General features: G+C 38.2%; 3 protein-coding genes across 5 annotated transcripts; 1 reads left to right on the top strand and 2 right to left on the bottom strand.

Annotated features, from left to right (window-relative positions):
• Positions 1-1,380: 1,380 nt before the first annotated feature.
• Positions 1,381-3,677, bottom strand: LOC129950114 (uncharacterized). 2 transcript variants are annotated; one of them, XM_056061938.1, is made up of 5 exons: positions 3,381-3,677; positions 2,730-3,307; positions 1,969-2,452; positions 1,855-1,897; positions 1,381-1,791 (listed from the first exon to the last, which is right to left on the bottom strand). In XM_056061938.1, exons 1-5 carry the CDS (start codon positions 3,583-3,585, stop codon positions 1,428-1,430), a joined length of 1,674 nt encoding a protein of 557 aa, XP_055917913.1. In that variant the 5' UTR covers positions 3,586-3,677; the 3' UTR covers positions 1,381-1,427. The 2 variants fall into 2 exon arrangements, with proteins under 2 accessions (XP_055917913.1, XP_055917912.1); XM_056061937.1 differs by having other exon boundaries at positions 1,381-1,897; positions 3,381-3,676.
• Positions 3,678-6,361: 2,684 nt separating this feature from the next.
• Positions 6,362-18,837, top strand: LOC129952759 (DNA-dependent protein kinase catalytic subunit-like). Of its 2 annotated transcripts, none has more exons than XM_056065572.1 (9): positions 6,362-6,591; positions 6,670-6,851; positions 6,911-7,213; positions 7,287-8,096; positions 8,179-11,249; positions 11,310-13,138; positions 13,198-15,987; positions 16,045-18,526; positions 18,585-18,837. In XM_056065572.1, exons 1-9 carry the CDS (start codon positions 6,462-6,464, stop codon positions 18,763-18,765), a joined length of 11,778 nt encoding a protein of 3,925 aa, XP_055921547.1. In that variant the 5' UTR covers positions 6,362-6,461; the 3' UTR covers positions 18,766-18,837. The 2 variants fall into 2 exon arrangements, with proteins under 2 accessions (XP_055921547.1, XP_055921546.1); XM_056065571.1 differs by having other exon boundaries at positions 6,911-7,216.
• Positions 18,834-22,580, bottom strand: LOC129952760 (DNA-directed RNA polymerase I subunit RPA2). The gene is made up of 5 exons (XM_056065573.1): positions 22,424-22,580; positions 20,870-22,369; positions 20,360-20,817; positions 19,896-20,300; positions 18,834-19,833 (listed from the first exon to the last, which is right to left on the bottom strand). The coding sequence occupies exons 1-5, from the start codon at positions 22,490-22,492 to the stop codon at positions 18,903-18,905; spliced, it is 3,363 nt and encodes a 1,120-aa protein (XP_055921548.1). The 5' UTR covers positions 22,493-22,580; the 3' UTR covers positions 18,834-18,902.
• Between the last annotated feature and the right edge of the window lie 480 nt (positions 22,581-23,060).

The raw sequence follows: 23,060 nt of genomic DNA, 5'->3' as shown, positions 1-23,060 counted from the left end.
AACACAAATTCAAAACAAATCATCGGTCTGATTGTTTCACTCCGGAACATAAATTAGCAGCTTGCCTCAGATTTTTTGCCGAGGGAAACTACCAACATGGTGTTGGAAAAGATTTTCAATGTTAAGTTGGCCAGTCGACTTTTTCCACTATTTTAAAGGAAACTTTAGATATAATGGAAGAGACCTTGTGCAGCAACTGGATATCTTTACAGATGTCTGATGAAGAATGTCAACTGTCCAAAACATATTTCTTCGAAAAAACTGGTTTTCCTGGAGTGATTGGGTGTGTGGACTGTACTCACGTCAAATCATTGCACCAGTAGAAAACAAACATTTATTTTTCAATCGCAAGGGACATTTTAGTCTTAACGTTATGATTGTAAGATGTTAGTTTTACCTTTAAAGTACTACTTTAAAATTATTTTTATTTTAGATTTGCGACTACAAAATGAGAATAAGAGCCGTTAATGCTAACTACGAAAGAGCAAACCACGACTCTCATGTTTGGGCTTTGAGTCCTGAACGACGGTATTTCGAAAGAAATCATTTAAGTACAAGAAATAGCTGGTTGCTGGGTAAACATTTTTTTTACAACAATAAAGACCATCTGAATTTGTTTCTTTTTGTAGGTGATTCAGAATATCCATTGGAGCCGTGTCTTATGACACCATTCAGGACTCCTACACCGCAAAGCGCAGAGAGCCGTTTTCAAATATGTCACAGAAGAGCTCGTAAGCATGAAGTTTTAAACAATACGGAAGAAGAAATTCATGAAATTCAGACTAATGTGCTTCGAAACCAAGCAGCTACAACTCAAAATGAAATAGTTCAACTCAACTTTGATGCATAAAAATTTATTAAAAATAAATTTATATATTTGAAAATAAAAATATCACAAGCCTTCATGGTGTTGTCTTTGGTTCTTAAAACTATTTTTTAAAAAAAGAAAACACTTTCCGCAACAAGAACTTGTCGGAGGACTTCGGAAAATTGTATGTTTGTATCTGTCAAAAATAAAACAAAACAAGTACTTCATCGCAAAGCATCGGATGCAAATTGCATGCGTTGAATTTTGTCGGAGAGAATGTCCGATCTGCTGATCGGACAACTACCTTGAAGCAAAATGTCTCCGATTCGGAGGAAATCGGAGAGAATTCCGCTCCGACGGTTACCTCGATAGGGCCGATTTGAGTCGAAATTCAATTTTTACCAACTTTGAGAAATGTTTTTTAGGCTTTTATTTTTTATAAAAAAAAAAAAACTGTCAATTGGATTTTTCTCAAAATATTACCAGATGTTAAAAGTAGTTATTTTTCGTTGCATAAAATTGTTTTGGAGATAAAATCATTTTGTGTTCGTAAAAATAAACAACAATTTCTTCGAGTTATTGATTTTGACTTTATTGATAATAAAATATATACCAATGTCTATAATATCGTGTCTTCTTGTTCATCTGAAATAACAACAACAGTCTCTTCAATTTCTTTCCCATCACTATCCAACAATTCAGGCACTAATAAATTTGCCAATGCACAACAACATCTCACTGTAAATTCTGAGTAAATTTCTCCGTGTCCATTGACTGGCTGTCGATTGAATAGAATTTTAAAATTATCTTTTAACATATCAAGAACTTTGTCCTCGGTTTTCTTAGCCATATGTTTAATACTTTGTATTTGTTCATTGTCTTTTTGGCTTTCTTCAAACATATCCTTAACTGATAGAACAATATGTTGTTCGGTGATTTTATCAAAAAATCCAGATTTTTCAATTATGCTCTCGTTTGTGACACTACTCAAGAAGCCTTTAGATACATAAATTATTTCACCAACTGGAGTAAATGCGATCAAATACCTGATTGTATGATTTACACTTTGAAGTCCTTTTACTGGGGGTTCTGCAAGAAAAGACGAATACAATTATTTTCAAATAATAAAAGCTCAAAAAGTGTCGAGGTAAAATACGTACTTAGATTTTTAATTAGGACTTCCAAAAAATGTATCAAAACAATACACTTATTTCCCATAATTTCCTTAAAACAACTCGGCGTGCTCGCCAATAACGCCTCATCATCTGGCCATTTTACAAGTGGTCCTAATTTTAAGTTCATTATCGCTAGACTATCACGGTAGAATCTTGATATTGTTAAGGGTGACATGCCAAAGACATACGATAAATATGATATTGGCAAATCCATCCGCAGCTTCATGAGGCTTATAACAAACGAGTCGAATTTCTTTAATCTTGTTTTGGAGTTTTCGTTTAAATCTCCTTCAATCACTTCATACAATTTGTTAAGCAATTCAAAATTTGGCAAACCGGTAAGATTTAGAACTTTTTCATTGTCATTCTGCAGAGCTTCAAATGAAACATCATGAATACGAAGCTTGGTTTTGAGTTCTTTTACTTTGAGTTCTAATTCTTTGATTGATGTCTCGTAAGAATACGTACTCTGAAAGGAGACATTTTTTTTATAATTCAAGAAGACGTTATCTGCAAGGGATATTTTATATGTATTTGTATTTATTTTTTTATTTTTTAAAAGGTACTAAAAGTTTTAAGTTATTCATTAAAAATAAAAGATTCTATGAAAAAGATTAATTTAAAATGTTTTTAGAATTTTCCTAAGAATTTTATGTAATAAAAAAACACCAAAAACAAGGAAGCAGAAAAGTGTAATAAATTACATTAGTTTAATTAATTAAATATATCAAAGTTAACGAACCTACCGCGTTGTGCCTTGTTTCAAAATCTTTTCGTTTCTTTTCATACATTTCTATTATTTCTTCTTTGTTTTTTAGTTCTCTTTTGAGTGTTTGAAGATAGATTTGATTTTGTTTTATGGTTTGCTCTAGGGAGCATGAGTTCGCAGGAATATACACTTTATTGCTGTCTGCAATGCTTTTTTTAACACCTAACTCCCTGTTCTTGGTGATCCTTCTTATTGGTTTCGGAATCTTTTTTTCAACACCCGATTGGGAAGTAGAATCATTTTGGCAAGTGTTCAGAAAAGGACGGACTTTTGACGTACTTGCAACAGGAACGAATTCCATATTCGGCTCATCATAGTCAATTCCGTCTCCGCCAAATCTTTCATTTTCACCAATTTCCAGTGATTCTTCTAGGGTTTCACTTATTTGTATTGATTCGGGGACGTGTAAATTGGAATGTATAATTTGAGCGTGCTTTTTTGATAAGTTACATTTTCTTTTCAAAGCAATTTCACAAACTCTATTAGCGCCAACACCCAAAAATCTGCTTGGAATCCAGTCGGGATTGCTCTCGTCTGTTAATGAAGCTGGACGTCCTAAGGGTATATTGCTGAATGTTAATTTTTTTTTTTTTTTTATTTATAGAATTTGAAATCAATTAGAACTAACCTTTGATGAAGTGTCTGAAACAGACTCTTTGAAGATAAAGAATTTCAATAGTTGCTGAAGTTATCCGAAGTGCCTTTATCCAAGCACTTAGTCTTCGCTTAGCTAATTCATATAGCTCTCTTGATTTATAACTTGTCCTTGGAAATGTAAAACATTTTCTCTGTATGTTTAATTTGTTTGGACAACCAACAACACAACAAACCATTTTTAATTGTTTTAAAATTTAGCGACACAAACACAAAATAGTTTTTATTGTAGGTTGGTTGTATACAAAATCAAAAACATTTATTTTTGTTTATTTAAACTTGTTTTGTTTGACATTTGACATTTGTTGTTGTTGTTGTTGTCAGCTATACAATCAACTAGTCCGTTTTAGATCTGCGCACGTAGTCAATAACTTCTGTATTAATGCCCTAACTACACTTTGAAGTTTCTTATTAACTATTTAAAGAGTGTTTAAGTTTTATAAACGGGAGCATTCACAAAGCTAGTGCAATCTGGAATTGTGATATTATTGACAAATGCAAATATATAAAATAAGAAACATTTTTGATTTGAGAACTTTAACTTATCTTTTGTGTTTTTAAATTCAATTAAATAAAATTTAAGACACAATTTAAATGATTTTTATTTGTATTTAAATACTGAACGATTTATTTTATTTTGCAGCTGATTGTGAAACGTCAAAATCATTCCCCACTAACTTTGTAGCTGATTTTTCTACATTACATCGGAGGGGAAATTTCAACTACTTTTGTAGTTAGATTAAACCAATCACAATCCCTTGACTACGTAGCCACTAGCTTTGTGAATGCGGCAACATAAATACTCACGAAATTGAATGCCAATTTAAATATAGGTTTTTGTGGTTTTGGTTGTACAATAAGAGGTTTTATTTTGATAATGAAAGTTATGAAGCTTCCCATGACCAATTCGTACATTTGAGATTATTACCCCCGATTATTTCACAAATTAAATCTCTAAGGTATTGAATCGATTGTGAGGCTTTGGCGTAGAAAAATCTCTAAATCACAAGTCAAAACATAACTCTTTCAAAACTGACATCTCAAATATGAAACTATTCATAATACAAAATCCTATTAGTAAATCATATACTTTATTGTCTGTTCAGTATATCGCTTTGAATTAGTTTTGTAACCGGATTGTACGAATGAGCATGTTGGTTAAGTGAATTTCTTATTTTATAGAATGCGTTATAAATATTAGCACTTCGCAAGTGTGAAAGATTTTTGGCGAAAACCTCCAACTTGGTGTCTCAATTGAACATTTCCGATGACAGTACTATCGGCCTGTCATCAGATAATCCAATACAGACCAACAATCCAACATCTAGTCCATGATCCGGTCATCGTAGTTTGGGTTTTTCGAGCGGATCAAAATCCTGTCATCAAATTTGACGTTTGTGTTGTATTTTGTGGTGCGCGTCCATTTTCCACAGTCTTTTTGACATTCAAATTTGATTTCGTTTAAATTGTCATCGAGTACGGTTATGCCTACATATTTTGTATATTAAGCAAGTGAAATTAATTAAAGAAAAGTGAAATATATTTAATTTCTTAAATTGTTGTTGTTTACTAAATATTATTTAACTGTTTCAGTTACAATGAACGATTGGTGACTAATCACCGGTCACATGATAAATATATACAAAACAAAAGAATGTTTGTGGAACTTCAAAAGCAATTTATACAAAAGAAACGACCTGAAAAAAAAGCTTAGGAGAAATAGCAGAGCAGTTTTATAAGAATCCAGCTGATATCAACAAAAAACTGAAGTGTCTACGAGCAACTATGTTAATGAAAACATGGCCAGACGATTCCTTGCCGTAATGGCGTAACGCATTCGTTTGTTTTTTTTTATAGAAGGTTCAACCTGTTAAAAAATTTTAAAATATTTATGTACATTAATTCATTAATTCAAGGTTACTTTCAAAGCTGGTGACCGACATTCTATACAAATTTTTATAGTCTGCCGGTCTTCGTATAGTAAGTCCTTGAGTAGTGCGCCTCCAAATCATGAAGTTCCCTTACTTCGAGTAATAGATTCACCCAAAACCTGTGTTTTCTTTTATCATCTTTAGCTCTTTTAGTTCCTCCAGCTTCTTAACCAGCATTTTTTTAAGGGCTAATTTTTGTTCACCCAAAGGCATTTTTTATATAATTTGTTTGCAATTTAATTTTGAAAAAAAAACAACTACGGCCACAAAAGGAAAATAAAAAAAAAGTAAACAACAGATTAACCGTTGTGTCAAATGTGACATTTGGGGTTTCTCATGGCAAGACATAATATGCCCAGTCAAAAAAAAAACATTGGATTGCTGATGAGATTGCGGAAGAGACCTAACCTCAGGGTTATAAAAATTTTCAGATACTGATAATGCAACACGAATAAAGCATTATTCACATGAGCACGACCAACGACCAACGAATGAACGAATATTCGTCGATTTTGACATTTCTTTCACATGAGAGTTTTTAATTCGTCGCGAATAAAGTTTGACTTTGACCACCGAAACCAAAACAAGATTGATTTTTTTAGGTTAAGTACGCGCGATTATTTTATTCGTTGGAAGTGTGGATAATGTGGAACGCGAATAAGGTTTGACAGTTCGTATCAACTTCAATTTTTTTCGCGACGAATAAATTTGTTTTCTTAAATTTATTAAAATATCATATTGAAAAGTAAAAGTATGCAGCATAGATCAAATATAAACTATATTGTTATCGTTTTGTTAAGGATTTGTGTGGAAATATGTCTTCAAACGTATATAAACTCACATTGTCTAAGTCATTCGTCGTTCGTTGGTCGCGCTCATGTGAATGCTGCTTAAAGCTATTGGAGCACGAGCGCGCCCATTGCTATTACCCATGCCTAATTCTGTTTAGAGCATAATATGAGTTCCATAGACATAATTTATTCGAAGCACCTCGATGACACATCTCACACTCAGCCGGCAACTTGTTGACAAATATTTTTGTTTTTCTCCCTAATTAAGTTTTTAATGAAATTGTTTTTAGAACCTTTAAAATTATAGAAATTTGAAATATATGTAAAATAAACATGTCAACAAAATCTTTACAATTAGAACGACTCAAAGAGCTCCTTAATGCTCAAAATCCCATAGCAGCAAAAGAATATATCGATAATATTGTTAATTTTTTTGATTGTCCCCTAACTAAAATTGAACTTGGTAAATAATTATTGAAAAATTGTATTTTATTTATTATATTATGTGTACCTATAAATGAACAACAATATTTCTTAATAGATTTGACTTTGGAAAAGCTTTTCTGTACAAAAACCGGCACAATATTCTTTTTGAAAAATTCCCTCAAGTCCAATAAACTCTTCCACGATAGCAATGTTAATATTTTTACACTATGGTACAATTTGCTTACAAAAAACGCAGACACTGCAAATTTTACACCCTATACTGCCAACATAATCCAGGTAAAGAATATTAAGTAGTTTATATATGAATGAACATTCCAAATCTTGTGAAATTATAGTGTTGCATGAAATTTATTGCCTCGAGTATAGCTCCTTCGGCAAAAGAGCGCGAAAGAGCAACCATGGTCCTGCAGATTTTATTTCAAAATAATCTAGTTGAAGAAGATCTCGCAACTGAAGTCGTAGAACGTTCACTGAATGTATTCAATCTCAAAAAACCTCCGGAGATGTTTACTCAGCAGCTGTTCAAGCTTCTGGGTATCATAGCACGATTCTATCCGATCAGTATTTCCGAGGAAAGTGCCCAACGCATCAAAATCGAGTGCTTTAAGACCCTAGATGCTAACATGGTCAGCCAAGAGGTAGTAAGTTCTTTTAATGGTGTTTAATTCGAACACTGAGGAAGCACTAAGTTTTTTTTTCTGCCTTCTAAAGATACGCTATAGAGCCCTCACTGGGGCAATGGAATGTCTAAATGACTATTTGTACAACTTTGCCCCCTCGCCTGCGTCAGAACCAGAGGCATGTGACCGCATCTACACAAGCACTAGAACGCTTTCCACCCTGCCCGATGACATCACACAAAAAACAGCGTTTAGAGCTGGCTTAGACCTCTTCACCCATCATTCAACACTATTTTCCAAACAGATATACCGTGATTTCAAATTTTGGCATGAATGTCTTGGCAAATGGCTCGGATCTAGCATCTACGATGAACGTCGACGTGGCATCTATGGATTCTATGCTTTCCACAAAATTATTGCTGAACAATTGAAAACAGATGATACCAACTCCAAGAATATCTTGGAATTTTTTTTGAATGAATTTCGTAAGACCCTCGAGTCTGCAGATTCGAAGCCTGCAGAAACTCGCATTGCAATTCGAGGATTTGGTTCAATCTCATTGCTGTGTAAACAATTTTTGCCAGCAATTCTGGAAGATATGATTTCGTTGGTTGTGCAGAAGTGTGATTTGATTCTAATGGCTGACGATAGTGCCATGAGAGACTTATTGGATCACTTTCCCGATTATATTCATGCTTTATCGACTGTCATTAGGGAAATCGAAAATCCTCAAATCTCAGAGGTGTTGGCAGAGAATCTTAAGAACATTATGATTCGATTGATACGTGACTTCCATTATTTGCCGACACTTCAGTGCGCTAATGTATCTAATTCGATTTGTAATGCATTCAATTCGCTGTATTTAACGGACGTTACGCTTCTCGAAAGAGTGCTTAATAAGGTAAGTTACAAATCTTCCAAACAAAACCGTTCGTAGCCCTGTTAAAAAGTCATCTAAAAAGTCATAATTCTTAATTACTTAGGTCATTTTTGAAGGTGTAGTTTGGACGTGCTCGCACAAGCATGTCTTTGACGCGAATGCCGATTGGTCAGAAAATATCGATTGGAAGGATAATATAACTTATAAATCCTTCAGTATCCTTTGGGATGCACTCTTGGACGAAACACCCAATTCCCGATCGTCGTCGTATGATAAATCAATAATTGTTGATCGAATATTCGATCATCTTATGCTTACTCTATTCAAAATCCTCGAAAAACTTGATCTTCGTACCAAGAAACGAGTTTACACTGACGAAGATGGTCGCGATCAAGAATTTCACTTTTGCGATCCAAATTTCGACCTGTGTCCAATTCGACCTAAGGACTTTCACATCTTCATAAATCTAGTCGATTTCTATCGAGATATTTGGCCAAAACTTCAAAGGCCCTACACTCTTAATTGGATCGAAGAGTTTTGTGAGAGAATGGTTAAATTTTCACTGCGTAATCCTTTCATAAGTGGATTTTCGAAACTTCTTGAAGTTGGCCTCCGGACAGCGGTGAAACTTAAAGTTTTCGAAGATAACTTAGCACCTCGATTGGAAGTAACTCTATCACATGCCTTCAAGGTGATGATTGTTAAATGTCAAAGAGTATCTGGAGAGCTTCAAATTGCCACAATTGAACTTGTTCTCCAATATCCCGTTAAGTTTTACCAAAATTGCTTGATCGATATGATTCCGGTTTTCGAATGCGCATTTGATCTGGGAAAGTCGATGGTTTGGTTGGCGAGTTTGGCAATTGATTGTTTGGAAAAAATCTCCAACTTCAACGACAGCGAAGACTTGACAAAACTTCACGCCACGGTGCTACCTTTGTTGGACTGCTATCTACACGGAAATAGCAACATGGAGTTCCTAAGCATTCGAGAAGGGCGTGGTGGAAATAAAATAAGGAAGCCCGGTAAGCCAAGTAAATCCCACATCGAATTTCAGGATATTCAGGCGAAAATCGTGTCACTCCTGGGAAAACTGCATCCACAAGCTGCTACAATGCTCGTAATGAATTCAGCAATGAATGAGAACCTGGTCAAATGGGATTCTCGAAAATGTGTCCATCTCGATTTGAAACTTCCCGACATAAGTGTGACTGTCCAATTAGATACTTTGGTTCCTCGTATTTGTCAGCTTGCATTGACATCCACCGATCGACAGACGAAAATCGCCGCCTGTGAGTTAGTTCATGCTTTAGTCTTGTATATGATTGGAGCTCGAGGTCATCAGGGGCAGATTTGGAAGGAGCTTTGCAAAAAGACTCTGGAACTAGGATGCGACGGTGATGCAACCGTGCAGCAAATTTTCGAGCCATTACTGATGCAAGTGATGCATTTCATGTCAAAATATGAGAACCTAGACAGAGGCGTCGAGGAAATTATGGACGCTCTGATGGAGGGTATTTCTAGTAAGTCTAACTTTGGTTTGCGTGATTTATCAGCTTGTTGTTTGCGTGAATTCGTCGAATGGAGTATTAAACAAACGACCCCACAGCAATTGGCCGCCTCCCCCGTAAGCATTGAGATTATTCTGGGAAGATTGAAAATGTACAGTTTTGATTCGGATGCAAGTAAAAGAGTAGGAGCCGCATTAGCATTCAACAATCTCTACCGTCGCCTGAGGGAAGAAGAGTCTGTATGCGATATATTTTTCGTTGAGCTTTTGTATACGTTTTGTGTGAATTTTAAACTAAGCGAGGAACTCACCACCATGCCACCAAATGATGACATGAATCCAGACCTGGAGATGATCTCAGAGGCTTTGGATCATATTGTGAGAGTTCTTTCGGAGCGAAGCTATTTGTTTGAGAAGCATTCCGCCAAACGTCGAGTTCCGACAGCTCTGAAATCGGGCACTCTCAGGGATATCTTGAGATTCCTTATGTTTGAAGCTGGCTCGAAGAAAATGTTCTATCGCCGAATATGCATTAAATTAGCCCATACACTGGCTCCAAGAATTACAGGACTAGGCAGTATTTGGGATTTCCTTCAGACTGATTCGATAAGTGACGATGATCTGCTAGAGATTTGCGAAGGTCCATCTGATGGTTTCGGCATAGCAGCTCGACCTGACATAAACTTTCTTACACTGCTCCATAGTGAAAGTTCAGAGAGGAGCCTTTACAGTTGGTTGGAATACTTGCTAGGATCACTGGAATGTTACATATGGCTTTTGAAGGAAAAAGCTATTCACAAAAGCAAACACTTCTTCCGGGGATCCAACATATTTTGCGCAATTGAATGCTTCTTAAAAAACATCTGTTGGAAGCCCATGGCAGAAATTGTTGCAATTCCATCGTCCGGTTCAAATGTGGAAATATCAAACAACATGGATGTTCTTAAGTGTCTCATAGTAATACACATTGTTGATTTCCTTATCGAGTTTCTACAATCGGAGTGTGCTCGCGAAGAATGTGTTGTCTTTTGGAAACAAGACACCAAAGAACTCCTTCAGGACTTGATCCTTCAACTTATCTATGAACCAAAAACCTTGCATTTGGATTTCCGTCTGGAGAAAATATTTTCTCAACTCGATAATCGAGTGCAAAAGTTTTGTAAGCAAATACAAAGCAATTGCCCGGACAAACAGTTCTTCAATCAACTAAATCAAGAAATGTTTGTAACCCTGGTACGAAAATTGGACAATCTATCCCAGAAAATGACTAACATGTTCAAAATTGAAGGAGCCTTCGACACTAGACCATCGTATGTGAACGGAATTTTGCACATTCTCAAGATAGCTAATTTTGAAGAAATGGAAAGCAGCCAATTGCAAACTTTGGTTGCAATTTGTGACCGCATCATGAAGCTTCTATTTGATGGCATAAAACGTACAAGTTTTGGCAAAGAAGTTACCGTGACACTCACGGAAAACGTTAAATCCTTTGGAAATAGTCTCATGCGGATTTCTTTTGGGGTGAAGGACTATTCCACTGAAGTCATTGAGTTTATGCTGAATGATGTAGAATTGTACACCGTTAACCTCGATTCGAAGATCAAACACGGACAGTTATACTTTGAACTATATGAAAAGGTCATATATCAAGAAGCTACATTAAGGTGAGTTGGAAATTGTTGAAAGTTGTTATCTAACTTATAAAATCATATTCGATCTTTTAGTTTCTTCGAAAAGTGTTTTGATCTCTTCCCGAGCCTCTCAGAAGATCAGCAATCCTATCTTCTCAGAGTTCTTACAGAAGTTCTTGAAAACAAAAGTAAATCGGACCGACGACGTAGCAGTTCTTCCTTTCGAAACATAATAGATACGTGCATTCAAAATCTCCAGGCTCTAATTGAACACTACATGCAAAAACCAGAAAAGTTTTATTTTATAGAATTCTTGAGAGTTCTTGCCTCGATTTCGAGCAATGATCCTTTAGATATAAATGAACAAGTTCCAGCATTAGGTCAGTTCATCATTTCAAAACTCTCCGCAACACAGCTGAGCTTGGAAAAGAAGTGCAAAATAATATCACTCCTCCCTCTAATGGTGGGCGTAAATGATTATGAGAAAACGGAATTAATGTCAGCCCTAGAACATCTTCAATGTCAACATTTTCCCTTACGATCAACAGAATTTTCCAAGAACAGTTTGCAGGAGACATGTCTTAAATATGCCTTCGTTACTCTTCTCAATGCTCTGGTTGGATCAAAGTCGTATGTTTTATTGGAATTCCTTTTGAAATGCACCGCATCGGATGAGGTTCACTTAGTTGAGGATATAATTCGCAAAGAACTCAAGGCATTTACGCTGTGTTTGAGTGAGGGACAGCAGGTTGGAGTGTTAAACCGAACTCTTGAAACTGTTCTCAATGAACGCTATGAGCCAACAATTCGAATAACAATTTATCGGAGGTTTTTATTGAATATATTCATCCACTGTTCCGAAAAAGCACTCATGGAGCTTTTTAGAACTAAAATTAAGATCATAAACATGCTCCTGGAATCTAATTATAGAGTTGGTTCGTCAGGCAGGGCTGTTGAACAGGCTTTGGCCAATCGTATAATCGGCTATGGCCTAGTGGAGCATTTCTTTGGAACTGTGAGAAAAGAACTCTATTGGAGTGTAACCTGCCCGATAGCAATTGAATTGCTTGGCAAGCCAAAAGCTGACAGTGAGCTTGTTGGGACGTTTACCAAGAAGGCATTCTATGTGCGATCGGAGGTGTTCTCCACCGATAACAAAGAAGCTCTAGAATTGTTTAGACAGTACCAATGTTCGGCATATTGTGCTCTCTCGTCGCTCGTAAGCAACACTCAGACGGAATTGAAATTCTATTCAAAGTTTTTGTTCGAAGAGAATTCCAGAAAAAACGAACTAATATGGTCCAACCTGGTTGACTGTTCTAAGCACTACGTTTTCTCTGGCCAAGAGATGGAAGAATATGCTAAGATAAGAAAACGATTTGTTTCCATTCGGAAACTCGATGTAAGACCTTCGGTTACATTGAACACAATCACGTCATCGAGACGCCTTCAAACACAAAATATTATGGAATCAAGTTTGAGTCAAGACGTCAGAGGAATCGATATGACTTCCTATTCGGTTCGCCCCTATGGCGAAGCTCTGCGTCGTCAGGAACTAAGATCAGCTGAAATTCAATCGGTGCGATTGGAGAGTCATGATGTCAATAAGCATGAAGTTATGGCTATGGTTTGTGGTGTCATAAAATTCATGCACACAAACAATATCACCCCAGTGATAGCAGACAGCAGTGTAAAACGATCCTATCCGTGGGTGCAGGCGATTGCGAATAGCATTGGAAGTTGTGAGAATCATAAGAACGTTCGAGTATTCCTGGCCCAGGTGGTCGATAATTGTAGCGAGGTTTTTCAACAATTTGCACACGTCTTGTTTAAACCTATCCTCAGGATGCTTGCTGACGAATGTGCTGGAAGCACTCTGAATTTTTTCATCACCGACATGATTGCTCTGCTCGTGAGTTGGTGTGAGTATTTTGAAAAACTCTGATGTATCCACCCAAATGACAATTAATTCTGATTTTAGCCTCGAAGGGTTTCCATCTGCCCCAAGCTTCCGATGAGCTGTCTCTCGTACAGGAACTCCTCAAATTTGTAATGAAAAATGCTTGGAGTGAAACTCGAGAAATCCTAAAGTTCAACCTGGAAATCGTTCAAACAATGTTGTCCATGTGGAAGGGTATAATTGTTGTCCCCTCGAATCTGCTCCTGGACATGATCACGCGAAGTCAGCGAAACGATTCCGATTCAAATGAATGCGGAATTGTGTTCTTGGGAATGATTCTATCCAACGAGTTGATTCCTTGGACAGAATTGACCAAAGTTCTCTACATCAATGCAATTTTGACAAACATTGAAAATCTAAAACCAAGCATTTATCAGCCAGCAGCTTATTCTTTGGGTGCCGCTCTGGAGGTACTCTCGAAGTCCGGAGACCAAGATAGTGCCGATAACCTTTTTCAGGAAATTCAAACACGATTACATTCGCTAAATAATAAAAAAGATCGAAAGTGTGAGAAACGTTTCACGGATATTCTCTACAACATTCACAAATCAAGTCCTCAAATTGTTGATCGGCTGCGGGAGGTTATATGCTTTAAGATACCCACAGCCATCGGGACAACCAAACGGAGTTACCTCGAAATGATACTATCTCGGGTTGAATCGTTCGAGGAGGATGAGGTGTATAATACGATTATAGGAATCGGAATTAAGGATCTTCTGAAGCAATCCGACTTCCAGCTTCTGGCCTTGCATATTCTAAACCGCGCACTCCCGATGATTAAAAACCACGACCTTTCATTGCTCTTTGAACATGTAGAAGACTCATTGCAATTGAAGAGGGTTGATTGTAGGGATATTGGCTATGAGATATGCATTTATGCGGCTCAAAATTTCGGGAGTGATCTCAAAAATAAGGCGATCAAATTGATCCTGAAGGGAATAAGTGATCCCGAAGTCGAGATTCAAAAACGAATCTATCATTTCTGGTCAAAGGAAGCTCAAATACCGTCGATACTCACCGAGCGTATTTTGTTCCTCCTCAAGAACTATGCTCTCGAGGGAGAGAAACATTTCCTTGGTCTCTGCACTCAGCTTCTTCTTGATCCGGCAATAGAAAGTCCTGAGTCAAAGAAGCAGATATTTCAGTTTGAAGATGATCGAGACTCAAAGTTGCATGAATATCACATCAATACCAAATTACGCAGTCGCACCACCTACACTCTTCCACCGATGTTCGCCGAATCCACACAAGCTCGACCCAGTTTGTTTAAAGCCACCCAGTTGTGCAGTTTGGTAAGGAATACAAATGCCGACTATGCATTTGAGCCAACCCAAGATCCAATCGTTGTGAGCCAAGTAAACGAGAAATTTACTCTTTACAGTCAAAATTCGATGCCATTTAAAATCGGAAGTCAAGTCCTCGATCGTCGATCGAAACTTGTTGGAATCAAGAATCCCAAAGAGGACTCGGCGAGTACACTTCGCCGAAGGAGATTCCTCAAGGATAAAGAGAAAGAACAAAAAGACAAAGTTCTGAGGGTAATAAGTGTTAGACAAAAAAATATCGAAGAATCGGCTCGCAAGGCCATTGAGAACGATGTGGGCTTGTATCGTCGTTATCGATTTGGTGAATATCCAGATTTGCTCATCAATAATCTTGCATTTCTACTCCCGCTCCAAGCGCTGGTGAGGAGAGACGTTCAAATCGCTCAGCAATTATTTGTGGCAAGTTTGTCGGGAATACTGGAAGCACGAGAATGTGATGCATCGGAATTCCTCGAACAAATCAATAACATTTTTAAGAATATTTTGAGCAACTCCAGAATGTGTGATTCGACTATTTTCTCGTCGTTGCTTGAGGTGAGCCTCCTCAAACCGAATGCTTTCAATCTTCCCCCAGATCAGGTCGCCAAGTTTGCCAAAGAATCTAAAAATCTAACACTTGGAGCATTGTACTTGGAAAAACGTCTCATCTCTGATTGGGATCATGAAATTGCAGTGACTCTGGAACCTGCTCATTGGTTACAACTGGCCGACATTTATAGCTCTCTAAAAGAATACGAAGTTGTATCTTCGATCTTTGCTGACAAACTTCGTACAGATCCAAGGCTATCCAATGCCATTGAACTGAGAGCCAACGGGCGCGCTGATGAGGCACAAACTCTACTCGTTGAGGTTATCGGAAGGAATGTCCATATGGAACATTATTATGCCTATAATTGTTACTATGAGTGCTCCATTGAATTGAGCGATTGGTCACATGTAACTGAAGCCATTAACAATGAAATCGATGATCTCGAAGAGCTCTGGACTGACAGTTACAACTTGAATTTCCTTCTGCCAAAATTGATGCATGCAAAAATACAGCTTCTCCTCGAAGGCGATTTGGAAAGTAGGAGTTTTCTGCGAAACATCTCCGAATGGATGTTGGCCACAGATAGAGCGAAGCTTATGAAGAATGAGTTCTCTGAGGAGCTGATGATGCTGTCGATAGTTACTAAGGATTTTCGCCAATGTCGAGTGCTCTATGAGAACTTTGTAAAGAATTTCTTGTGGGAATGGAACATCACGGGATCGTTTTGCACCAAAACAAAGCTGGAGAGTCTTCTGAGGGCACAAAGAGTTTCAGAGATTGATTTCTATGCTCAGACATTTATAAAGGGTTTCGATGAATATTCCACTGAGGAGGTTTGCAGGAGATGGAACTCATGCAGCATAGATCCAACAGAGTCTTTGCGGATGTGGAACACGTTGGTGGGTTATAGGAAATACATTGCGGCTCTTGGTTCCAAGACACTACAGGATGCACAAAGTAAGTATAAACTCAACTTTTGTGTTTGTTTAAATTTGTTTAAAATTTGTTTTTAAGTCAAAGGACCAGAACGAGACCTAAGTAAATCGGTTTTCCATATGACAACACAGCTCTTCAATGCCGCGGTGCATCAGAATAACTTCTCCTTGGCACAGAAGGTTTTCGAACGCCTGTCGCCATCTCGAACGGAACCCATCGAATTGATCGCTCACGAATTGAGCAGGATACAAAATATTTTCCTCCAAACACATCGAACAACAGATTGTGTGGGTTTTATCGAGACTGCTTGGAATGCAATAACAACTCTCCTTCAAAAGCCTGTTCTCGCCAACTATCCACAACAACACACTGAAGCACTAGAATTAAGAACCAAAATTGCAACACAAACAATCGAAAAAGTCGAGCAGGAAATATTCAATTCCTCTCAAGAGATGGCTTTAAAACGGATCACCAAAAATAAATCCAATGATTTACGAATTGATTTCATTGAGCTTGCTCTAGAAGCCCATAGAGCAAAAGTTATGGTAGCAAAGAGCTCATCATCTTCAATAGATTCTCGGACTCTAGCTGATGCCAGTTATAGCTTGGCTCAGTTTTCATACGATGTTCTGAATAAAATCGAAACAGATTGCCAACAGAAGACAGAATTCGAAGAGATTTTCTTGGAATCCGTGTTGGAAGCTATGAAATATGGTTCCAAAGAAGCCTGTCAACTATTCCCTTGTGTCCTTCAGCTGTCATCCATAGAAAGTGGTCTGCTTCACGATCGTTTTCGACAATGTTCTGCAGATGTCCCCGTTTGGACTTACTTGGCATGGATTCCCCAGATTCTATCAAGTTTTGAATTGAATCAATCGTGTTATTTAGATGATGTCCTACGAAGCATTGCTCTGAAGTACCCCGATGCTTTACGCTATCCATTTTCGACATGGTATAGGCAAGCCAAGATTAATTCAAGCTTATCGAGAGACGAAGGGCACTCCAGTGATCGCAGTGTAATTCACCAAATCATGGACAATCTACATCATAAACTTTGTGATAAATTTATGAAGAGTTTTCGATATCTTGCTGTTCCCGAAGCATTCCTAATGTCACAACTGCAGAGCTTCGATAGAGATATTAGACACCACTCAAGCATAAACGATGTTCACTTTTCGAAACTTCTTGAAAAACTCCTCAAGGATGTTTATTGTGAGGAGGAAGGTCTTAGAGGAGTTGCCTATCGAAGATTACAGGTATACAAATTGGAATTGGAAAAGGTCAAAACAATGTCGTTTACGTGTAATGAAGATCGGATTCGTAAGAAACTGAGTGAAGTGGTAGGAGCTCTGCAGAGACAACTTTTCAGTGCATTCGAGACTAATTTACGCTTGGAAACAATTTGCCCCTGGTTGGCAAGTTATCAGTGGTGTGGGGAAGAAGAATGCATAGCCCTGCCTGGACTTTCTGCCGAGAACTCATTTGAATTTATGGAGAGTATTAAAATTGTGCGATTTGGTGCTAAGGTACAGGTACTTGTGTCCCAGCGATATCCGTTGCGTATCCTTATTCATGGAAGCAATGGACGCAGTTATGACTTCCTTGTCAAACATGGCGAGGATCTGAAGCAGGATCAACGAATCCAACAGATCCTTAAGCTTATGTCGCAAAAGTTGCGAGAGGACCAACGATGTCAGGCTTACAACTTGGCAATTCGAACCTATCAGGTAGTTCCGATCGATAGAAATTGTGGAATCCTAAGTTGGGTCAACGATACCGTCACGTTAAACGATTTCATTTTAAATTGCTTCGAGCGTAGGTGCAGTGATAGTCGGAATATCATGAATGGGCTAAATGATGCCTACTTGGAGTTTATAGAGCGACATTCTCAGCTTCCTTCGAATGCTGTAACCATGAAGTATGGAACTTATGGCATTGCCGCTTGTAAATATACCAGAGAAGAGCTAATCAATAACTTGAGATCACTTGAAAATACCATAGATTTTGACATTGTGAAGAAGGCTCTAATGGATTTGGCACTCTCGCCTGGAAGCTTCTTTGCACTTCGAAACAATTTTGCCACCTCAATGGCAGCGATGAATATAGCTCAGTGGATTTTAGGGATAGGAGATCGGCATTTGAAGAATACTCTGATCAATGTCAAGGACGGTTCTATGACTGGCATAGATTTTGGATTTACTTTCGGTTCTGGGACACGTGATCAAAAAGTTCCTGAGTTGATACCCTTCAGACTGACTTCACATCTAGTGAATGCCATGTCACCAATGGGAACTTCTGGATTGATCTTTAAGTGCATGGCACATACCTTGCGGGTCTTTCGCAGTGTAGATCGACTGCTAATGGCTTATATGGAAGTGTTTATCCGTGAACCATCTGTTAACTGGCTTGATTTGGCGATGAAAAGAATCAACGACGATGAGGATTCGATTTTGTGTGCTTGGGAGCCGAAAGATCGTATTGATATTGCTAGATGCAAGCTACAAGGCTCCAATCCAATGTATCTCTTTGAAAGGGAACTCAATGTTGGTGTAGTTTCGAAGTAAGTTTTAGTTTCTTGTCGCTATTCTTTTAATAAAACTAATTTAATCAAATTCTAGAAATATCGAGTATCTAGAAGGATATATGAAGATTCTGCGAGGACATAGACAGTTTAATATACGCTCAAGGCTCCCCAAGGATAAACTGTCTGTTGAAGATCAGGTTAAGTGTCTTATCGATCAAGCTACTGATCCTGCTGTCTTGGGAATCTCATATGTTGGATTTTCGCCTTGGATTTAGTGAAGTGTTGTTTTTTTTATGTCATTTTTGTTAAAGTCCGAAAAATTAAAAAGAAAAAACTTCAAAAGTTAATTTTATAAAAGTTTTCTTTTCATCTAATTCTTAACACACTCCTCGACCACTTGTAACAAAAGTTCTTAAATATGATCTATTTTAAGTCTTGCATTTATGTTAACCGAACTCAATTCACTCACAAGGTACCTATACGAAAACGGAAGCTCAATATTTCCCACGTGTTTACTATCACCACAAATTCTGCACATTTTCGGGGCATCTGTTGATCCTTTTTCCGATTCCTTGCTACCCAAAATTGTTGGAGCTAATATACTTCCACATTTGTCACATGCAAGGGCATATGATTTATCAGAATTATGAAAGAGACGATCTTGCAACAGGAAGGCACAACCATGCGATATCAAAGCATCACGTTCCATCTCACCAAAACGAACACCTCCACCACGTTTACGACCCTTGATCGGTTGCTGTGTAACTGCGTCTATAGGTCCTGTGGCACGAACTTGCCACTTATCGAAGACCATGTGACGCAAACGTTGATAATGTACAACTCCAAAGAAAATATCCGCATTCATTTCTCGGCCATCGATTCCACTGTACAGGCGTTCTGTGCCATGATAGTTATAACCACCCATTTCCAGCAGTTTTCCAAAGTAATCGATAGCGGTATTCTTTTCGGAGAATCTAAACGGTGTCGCATCATGAACGAGTCCATGTAAAGCTGCACTTTTTCCGGCCATAGTTTCGACCATCATAGCGATTGTCATACGAGATGGGAAACCGTGAGGATTGAAGACGATATCTGGGATAAGACCTGTCTCGGAGAAGGGAAGATCTTCGGCGGGGTATTTCTGGGAACAAATACCCTTTTGGCCGGCACGTGAGGCGAATTTGTCACCGATATTTGGTGGACGTGCCACTCGGATTGTTAAGCATATCATTTTTTCCGGATTGGTCTTGAAACTGCCACAATAACGTATACTGTCGATCACGCAATCTTCTTTTTCGTCACTCAAAGTAACTTTATACTTGAATTCCTCGTTGTCAAAGTAACTGAAATAAAAAAACATTTTAAGGGTTGTTATTTGATGGACAAAGGAGGGACTCAAACTCACCAATATAATGGCTGTTTATACTTTATTTGGGTTCCAGTTTGTGGTAATCCGTCGTTATCCAAATACGTCAATTCCGGATTATTTGGATCTCGAGCAAAGTAGGAACTTCCTTTCAGTTCCACAAACTTTGACTTGTAAATACTTCCATAAGCGAAGCCTCTCTCATGAGCAGCTTTATTGATTATCATGGCATCTTCCATGTCATAGCCAGTATACGAAATCACAGCCACGACAGCATTCGTTCCCATCGCAAAATCATCCAATCCAATGTTATCATGATGAACTGGACGGAAGAGTGGGGTGGCTGGGGTTTGCAGACGATACAATTTGTTGGCAGCCTGTTTGGGCCAGTTCAGACATGGAGTTCCCATCGTTTGTTTACCCATCTGACATTGATACATGTTCCTTTAAGATAACGATTTTCATTTCAATTGAAAAAAGATCCAATTCATTTAAGTACGTACCTAGGTGATTGATTTAAATCAGGCATTGGAATTAAGTTAGCCAAGTTACTCATAAAATCAGTTTTTGACAATTCAATGTGAGTTGTCACTCCCGGATAGGCTTCCTTTTCGTCGACAGCAATTTCCATATAGACTTGTTCAAGCGAACCAATATATTCGACTTTTCCCAAAGCTAGATTCTTAACGGGTCGCATCATTCGTGCTGGGGAGCAAAATAAAAACAGTCCCGGAAATTGGCCTGCCTTTTTGGGGGGAATATAAGCGATTTCCATCATCTGGGGGAGTGTTCCGTCAATCTTCAAACAGCGAAGTTTATCAACGATTTTTGTAGCATCAACTTGACGTATGTGGCCAATTAGTTTACCATCGAGAAAGACTACCAAGAGCTTGGCGAATGAGTCAAAGCAAGGCGATTGTAGGGGAATTAGTCCAACGTCCACCAAGGTCTTGGGTATGAGCTGTAAAAAATCATAACATAGAAGAAAAACCATGACAAAAACTAAACATTACCTTGACTTGACTGGCTGGTGGAGTGGTTGATATCTTACATGTAACAGTCAAATGATTGAGTAAACCACATGGAGTTCCATCGGGTGTGTGAACGGGGCAAATAAATCCCCAAGCATCGGGCAGCAGTTGACGAGCCTCTGTTGTCCGCATCGTTGTGAAATAAGAACCTCGATGTACTGCTCGAAAATGTGACATATAACGCATTCGATTAATGTTTTCTGCCATAACCACCAAACCAGTATTCTGCATCAAACCCATGCCACTTTTCGATGGTGCATTTCCAGTGGCCAAAAACGATTCCATTGGCCTCTCAATGTTGCCCGCCGTGCGGAAGCAACCCTGAAGAAGTAGTGGCGTTATTAATACACCACCATTTTCGACCTTCTTCAAGACTGCCTTCTTAACATAGTACATCCATATCTCAATGCGATCCATTAGGTATTTTTGGTACAGATGCCCGGACAGTAGGACTTCCTGCATCATAACCGAGTCGATATTTTCGATCTTAAACTTTCCCTGGACGCAAGCGAAGAGCTTTTGCACCATAAACACCAGCATATCGAACTTTTCTTCAAAGCTATCCAAATGAACTAGAATACGTTCGTTTAGAATGAATTCTGTAACTTCGGCGGCTGTTGTCCATTCGGGAAGATCTGTGAACTTGCTGCGGAAAATCTCTCCAAGATAATCCTTGCATTCGATATGCGAATGAATGCCTTCTGCATGAACCTCTCTCAGCATTGTTTGCACACTGGCTTTGTAGTATTGGTCATCCTCGTAGCCACGAACCAGACGGTTGTAGATCTCCTCGTCGGTGTAGTCCACCAAAGCCTTCAGAATCAAACAAATCGGGACATATGACATTGTTTTCAATTGGGCAAACATCAATTTGGCAGTGCCGTTGTTGAGAAAGTGCAGGACATTATTGTAGGCCAATTCATCACATCGCACCGATCGCAAGATTATGCCGATGTCCGAGAAACCTTGGCCACGATCCTTCCATACAGAGCGCTTAACAGCAATTGGGTAATTTCTTCGAGCCATCATAAGCATTCGAATAATTTTCTCATTTCCTTTTATAATAAAATAACCACCCCACTCGGAATCGTGCTCTCCGCGTGCAACCATTTCCTTGGGGTTGAGGTTTCCGAGATTGCAAGCTTTTGATTTGATCATTATTGGGACTTTCCCGAGATCTACATCGATGGGAGCGTTTTCTAACCCATTTATGGACCAGCCAATGCGAGCGCTGCACACACCCGAGTATGAGATGTGATTTTGACGTGATTCCGAAGGATAGACGTTGCGGTCTCTTGCATCGATAAAGTCCATTGGAACACTCGGTCTTGAAATTACTAAGTCTTCCAACCAAATGGAGAGCTTCTCTCCGGACTTTGTTAGCATGCTCACAGGAACCATGTGTTTGACTATATTTTTGAGACCAAAACGAAGCATTTCATTAAAGGAATCAAGATGTGGAGCACCCAAATTAGCCAAGTGCTGGAAGGAAAAACGGATGTTTAAAAGGTACTAAGGTTTGATGATCAAAGTTACCTCATTTAATTGGGGTGGGTACTTTTTAAATTCCGGTCGAGAATTAGTAAGTGTGGGATAAGTCTTCATTTTGGCTTCTTTTATTTAAAATTCAAAAACTAAAATCAGCAAAAGACTATTTATTTATCAGACAAAAATATGAGAAATGACAGGTGACAGGCACATGTGCTCAACTTGTGTTTCAACTGTCAGTGTGATGTTCAAAAATGGCCGCGTTCGAGTACAAGCAGTAAAAATCACCAGTGTAACTTATTTGTTGCTTCTCAAATCCTTGCTACACGAAATGTGTGTTTAATTTTTATAAATTCGCTGTATGAATTGAAGGACTGCTAGGCTTACCTCACTCCCTTAACTTAAATCACTTCTTCAAGGTTTTCTGGAATGCATTCTTTTTTGCAACAGTACAAGAAATAGAAAATTAGATAGAGTAAATAAATGTACTTTTTTGAAGTAGATATTAATTACGACCATACAACATATTTTGAGAAGATTTTAAGGGACTGTTTCAACTTTTTGGTGTTGTTTGGTAAGAAAATTTGTAATGCTTTCCAAAAAGCAATTTAACAAAACCCTTAAAAATTCAAATGGTAAAAGTTACACTGGTTCTCCGCTTAACCAAAAAAGCGCTTGTGATGTC

The sequence above is a fragment of the Eupeodes corollae genome, chromosome 3, assembly GCF_945859685.1.
Source record: "Eupeodes corollae chromosome 3, idEupCoro1.1, whole genome shotgun sequence".
Classification (NCBI taxonomy): Eukaryota; Metazoa; Arthropoda; class Insecta; order Diptera; family Syrphidae; genus Eupeodes; species Eupeodes corollae.
This window is presented reverse-complemented; position numbering and strand designations above follow the sequence as displayed.